The sequence below is a fragment of the Mus pahari genome, chromosome 4, assembly GCF_900095145.1.
Source record: "Mus pahari chromosome 4, PAHARI_EIJ_v1.1, whole genome shotgun sequence".
Lineage (NCBI taxonomy): Eukaryota > Metazoa > Chordata > Mammalia > Rodentia > Muridae > Mus > Mus pahari.
The window spans coordinates 67215946-67222304 of NC_034593.1; the positions used below are offsets into that span (position 1 = coordinate 67215946).

A 6359-nucleotide genomic window follows, 5' to 3' on the forward strand; every position below is an offset into this window, starting at 1 on the left:
ATGGCTGGAAGCATGACAGCCTGCAGGCAGACACGGTGCTGGAGAAGGAACTGAGAGTTCTACATCTTGATCCAAGGGCAACCAGGAAAGCTTGTTTTGCAGACAGTTAGAAGGACGGTCTCTTTCCACACTGGGTAGAGCTTGAGCCCTGGGAGTCCTCAAAGCCCACCATGGCCTCAGTGATACAATTCCTGCAACAAGGCCACACCTATTCTAACAAGGACACAGCTGCTAATAGTGTCATTCCCTGTGGGCCATGCATTCAAACACATGCATCTATGGGGCCAAACCTATTCAAACCACTACACTACCAGCCAGGACATACATATGAAGGAATCAAGGAACAGACGGAACAGCTATGGGATGGTATCTGAATGGAAGTGACATAAGCCAGTCCTGTGCAACTTGGCATATTATGAATGAACCACAATGTGATCAAAGATATACACAAAATGATAAACTCAGAAGAGGTAAACCATCTCAGATCTTTCAGTGGCAGTTCCATCAACCTGAAGAGAAATCCCTCAGTGTTAAGGGAGCAATGGGGATGGAAGAAGGTCCAGGTCACCTAGTTCCCACACTGTGACTGCACGTAAGTCATTCAATACATGCAAGCCATTTTCCTTACTAAGAGTGAGTCCCTGGTGGGTAAGGTTATACTCTATCTGGCTAGATCTTGTTTTGCAAATAACCAGTCATTGTATGTGTGCTCTTTTTTGCTGCTCTGCACCCATGCAGAATTGAGTGCTTTCTGTTCCTTCTAACAAATCACAGGCATGAAATACTTTAACTTCTGTGTATGTGGAGGCCAGAAATCTATATCAGGTATTTATCATCCTCTTATATTTTTGAGGCAAGGTCTCTCTCTGAACCTGGAACTCACTGATTCAGCTACACCGAGCCCCAGAGATCCTCTTGTTTACACCTTCCCCATGCTAAGATGATAGATGCATCTGGCTCTTTGGGTGGGTGCTAGGGATATAACTCAAGTCTTCATGCTTGTAAATCAAACGCTGAACTGAGTCGTCTCCCCAGTCCTCCTCTGACTTTTAACCAACCAAAAGTTATAAAACAATTGGCAAGATGAATTTGTAATCATTTACATCTATTCTGGTCACTAATGGAAACAGGGTCTGATTTAGTTCCCACTAGAATGTCCTTTTAACAAGGTGTTAGAAATATTCTAGAATGGTTTGTGATTGTTGCTGTAATGGCCAGATATACCTATGAATTGTGGATATGATACTCACGCTTTTACATACTTTTCTAGCTCAATTTCTTATTTCTAGCCCTTAAAGATAATGAAAATTATTAACTTCTTCTTTCAAAGGGTTTGATGATGAGAAGTCAAGTGTCAATTAAAGCAGAAAAAGAAAGAAAAATAAAGCAGTTTGGGAAAGGCATTTAATAATTCATTAATTTACATTGTCCTATAAAGAAAAACCATAGATAACAAACCACTAAGAAATTATATGCTTTAAATGACTTACCCTTAACTTTTTATAGGTTTATTGATTATTACCCAAGTTTCAATGTGTTACAAATAATTAAATACTCCAAAGGGACATTAAAAATACAAACTAATTTACCAAAATAATTGTATTCTGAGTATTTATGTACAATATAATACATTTTACATTACATATGGGGCTTTTATACATAAAGATGAGATTTAATTTATTGTTACTGGAAATCCAAACTAAATTTGAACAGAACATTTCTATGCATACATACACAATTGCTCAGCTGGGGAAATCAAAACCATACACGATTGTGGTTATTAGAAACTAAAATTACACTCATCTGATACTAACAGAAAATGAAATTTGCTTTTATTATTTTGAACGTACCACAGACAGATTAACTGTGGCCCAGTTCAATATATTTAACAATATTGATGATGTATACTAAAATATGTGCTCATTTCAGGGAAAAACTTCCAGTTTGAGTTTTCTTTTAAAGGACGCATTATTATTGATAGCCATTAGAATGCCTCATACATAGGCAAAGGCAGGTCAATTCTGGGTAAATAGTAAAGCCACTAAGGGAGGGGTGCCTATCATAGTGCTATAGATATTTTACCATATAGTCTGAAAAATAATCCTATTAAACTGTAGCTTCGCATGCTTTCCTATCCATAATTGTGAACCAAATGGTTACATACCAAGGCACAGAGCTTAAGAGAGGAACATAGGCTGTAGCAAGTGGATACTGACGAGCAAGCAGATAACTGATGCGGAGACTTTAGAGAAGAAATGATGGAGACTGGGAGTTCACCCAGGAAGCATCATCACACACTACATCTATTTCTAAGTATGTCAGCTCCTTCAGCCTCTCTAACAAGACAGAGTCCTTGATCCTTTCATAGGGGTATTAATATTATTCCAATTTTATACGTGATTCCTCTCAAGCAAGATAGCTGTGATTTTATGCATTGCTAGGTATTATTCAAAGTGACCTGAAAGTTTGAAAAATAATGTCTTTATTCACACACACACACACACACACACTCACTCACACACACACACACACACACACACACAGGCTTTCCAATTGCATGTCAACTGTGCAGATGGCTCTCATTTGCCAACACCCTGCAGTAGTGACATTCTTTCAGAGCTGTACAGAAGAACCTGCAAGAACAGCCACTAGGACACCATCCATTCCCTTGACGTTTGCATAATGTTTTTCCGTACACCCTTTCTTCTATATCTTGCATTTTATCTGAGATAAATAGTAGACTATCCAGAGGCCAGAAAGCAAAATGTTTCTGAGCTGAGACATGCACCAATGCCAAGCACATCATCCTACCATTGCTGAGAAATGAGATTCAGACCTGAAGGCAAGTCTTACTGTTTCTCTTCTTGTCCATGTATAACTTGACTATAAAAGAAGTTCTCACCTAAGGTATCAAAATATATTCATATAAATGTATAGCATTTCTAATAAAAAAGTTAAAAAAGTCTAAACCCTTACTTCTGTATGTAATTAAATACTCTAGAATTCAGTAGGCGGGATTTGTTTTAGAGCAGCTTGAGAAAAAAAATCGTTGGCTGAGCACAGGTCCAGTTACATTTCAGCTCTGCGATGTGATTTCTCAGCAACAGCAGCCCCATCTTCTTCATCTTCCTCCTCCTCATAATGCTCCTGTCTTCCTTTGAGATGCACCCTGTTGTGAACTCCTTGTTCTTCACCATCATTATTCTTATCATCAGGCTAAAAGACAAAAATAAAAAAAACCTAACTAAGAGAGGATGTAGAGCTCATGATTGATAATCTCTTTTACCAAAGGATGCAACGTAATTCATTTTGGACAAATAAAAGATGTGAAGAAAAATGCTCTCATAGGCAACACTGCTACAGCATCAATTTTCCAGTTATCATTAACTTTTCTTAATTCTAGGTGGGCCTGATAACTTTAGCATTGCCTGGGAGATGCAGGGAATATATTGTTGGTCCCTGTCTGTGTGCATGTGTGTGATTTATATGTGTAAATGTGACATTCCAGATCAGAATAGGCAAACACACATATTCTATCACATACATATACATATACATATACATTATACGTTATACATTATACATATACATATATATATGTATATATGTGCAGCTGGGCACAATTGCACACACATACACATGTTCAAAGAAATAAACATACATTTTCACCATATGTCTCTTCAGCATTACGCTCCATTTCCCTTTTTTTCTCTTCAGTCAGATCTTCCTGAACCTAAAACAGAACACAAAGATTGAGTGCTGCTTTTCCATTTAAATACTTGTAATGAAATTCTTCGATTTCTGAGCTATTAATTCAAAATAGAACATCTTTAAAAAAGGAACTAAAATTAAAGTTGAAAAACAATGAAACTCAAAATTTTGACTTGTCATCTAGGTGTGAAGAAATGTGTGATATGCCTCTGTAGAAATTATTGGCAGTTCCTGGCTGTTGCAGGAACAGGTGTCATTTTCTTCAGTGATGTAGCCACCAAGAAGATACTTTTGCTCTGGTAAATTACCTCCCACACATGCTTGGGCAAGGAACTCTAATTAGACTCAGTGGGCCATACTTGAAAGTAAGACATGACAGCAGGAAGAAGATGTGTCAAAAAGAATTGTCCAGAAGGAAAGGAATTTGGATGAGGAAGGAGGATAGGGAAGGGTAGTGGGGAGGAACGAGATTAAAATTCACTATACAAATATATGAAACTGTCAGACAATAAGAATATTGTTACAAGCTGTATGATTTTCAAAGGAAGATACCTAGATCCAAATTTCTTGTTTGTTTGGATATGAAATAATTCTACAAAGTAAACAGAGATGCAGCTATGTTTACAGACTGTTGTGTTTCCTCTTCCAAATAGGAGAGATCCAGAAATCTATATGTCAGACAGGATAGAAGCCCTACAAAGGCAAAATAGCCTGTCTTATGCTCTGTATACACCATATACAGTGTTATGCCTGCACGTACTGCTGCTAGCCAGAAGAGGGCACCAGATCCTATTGAAGATGGTTGTGAGCCACCATGTGGTTGTTAGGAATTGAATGCAGGACCTCTAAAAGAGCAGGAGAAACCCAGAGGAACTTGAGCAGTCTTGTGGAAGAGGAGTCAGGGACACCACAGGAAGACCTAACTAACATGGGCCCGTGGAGGCTAACAGAGACTAAACCATCAACCAAAGGGCACGGATGGGCAGGGTAGCAGATGTGCAGCTGAGGTGTGCTGGAAACTGCAGAACTGAAGAAACAGGAGTGGTAAAGGTGAGCGGAAATTCAAAGTCAGCAAAACCAAAGACAGGCCAGTGGCCTGTTGCCATCTTGTCGGCATGTCCCCTGGAGGTGTTTGCCCTGAAGACACAGTAAGGCTGTGATGAGTCGGTGACTGCAGATGGTCAGTCCAGCACACCAGGGGAAAGGTCCCTGACTTCTGTTCATGTAGTGACATCATTCATAATGACTGTGTCTTGTTTGTTTGTTTTTTGTTTTTATCAACACTGAGTCTCTCTCTAGCCCTGGCTGTCCTGGAACTCGATCGACAGACAAGTGTGGCCTCAAACTCACGGCGACCTACCTGCCTCTGCCACCTGAGAGCTGGGATTAAAGATGTCACTCTGCCCCCTCCCAGTTATGACTATGTCATAAGTCAGTTGATATATTTAAAGGTTATAGCATGGTGACCTTCTGTCATTTTTCTGTATGAATTTCCACCAAGAATTCTCTCACATTAACTCTGTACTTCCAATTCTTAAACTACTTAATAATGTCAACCTTATGCCAGGCCTGGGTAAGCTGTAGTTAGAGTCCAAGAATAAATTATAAATTCTGTGATTCTGAAAAACTAAAGTGACCTCTCTGAAACTCAAACTTCTGATACATAAAATAAACGTGTTGAATAAAATGTTCACGGCCCCTGGTCTTTACGTGTGGGTTGGGGGAGGTATGGTCTGAGCACTGTGGATCCTTTTAAGCATCTAGTGAGAAAATGTCTAGCAAATGGGCAGACCAACTCACACAAGTTCAAGTGGTCACACTTTGCAAAGTCCGCCTTCAGCTGCTTTCCCTAGGACTATTTGTTTAAACAGGGGTTCCCAAAATATCACTACACACTTGGTGGAAGGTAGAGCTTTGGAAGGGCTCGATTTCTAGGGCCCCTGAAAGATAAGATCCAATTTCCCCCAGGGCAGCTTTGGTCTAGGTATTCGTATGTTTTATAAACTTCTCAAGGTGACTCTTGGTCACCGCTGAGACAGGACACTACTTCCGGGAGTACAATGGATGTTAGTTAAGCACGTCTGGCTGGAGAGATAACAACCTTTCTAAAGTGTTTTCTCCCTTTCTCTACTCGCTGGGTCTACTGTAGAAATTTTAGCTTATGTCCCAGTTGTCATTTTAATTATAGCTGAGAACTGATGATTTAAATGGGTCTTTCATTTGGGGAATCAAAACACGATATTCTAATATTCTAGCCATAGAGACAATAGACTCTTAGAAATATAAAAAGTAATGCATTCATCATGTTTGAAACAAAAGTAACATAAGTTCATCTTAATTACATTACTAAATAAGAACAGATGATATTGTGTCTCCAAGCTTAACAATATGCTTAAGCTACTAGCCCCAGGTCCAAAGTTCCCCTTTGATCATTGACATCTTCCACAACAGCCTGCCTTACTATCCCACTAAAGCTGGCACCAAGTCTCATCCAACACAACCCAGTGCTGCTGCTTTTCATTTGGAGCCCTGAAATCTGTGCTTTTGAAACTGGAAGAAAAGAATTATATCAGATAGGGCAAACCTTGTGCCTGAACTTAGTGTTGGTGCCCTATCTTGTGCCATCATTTGGTTAAAAAAAAAAAAAA

At 39.3% G+C, this 6359-nt stretch overlaps 1 protein-coding gene across 2 annotated transcripts in view; it reads right to left on the reverse strand.

Moving 5' to 3' along the window:
* Positions 1-1492: 1492 nt before the first annotated feature.
* Golim4 (golgi integral membrane protein 4) overlaps positions 1493-6359 on the reverse strand; it is a 78087-nt gene continuing 73220 nt past the window's right edge. For both annotated transcript variants that reach the window (XM_021196242.2, XM_021196241.2), the window contains 2 exons: positions 3662-3733; positions 1493-3216 (listed from right to left, as the gene is read on the reverse strand). In XM_021196242.2, coding sequence (XP_021051901.1) covers positions 3070-3216; positions 3662-3733 — 219 coding nt within the window. In that variant the 3' untranslated portion in view covers positions 1493-3069. The remainder of the gene's footprint in view (positions 3217-3661; positions 3734-6359) is intronic.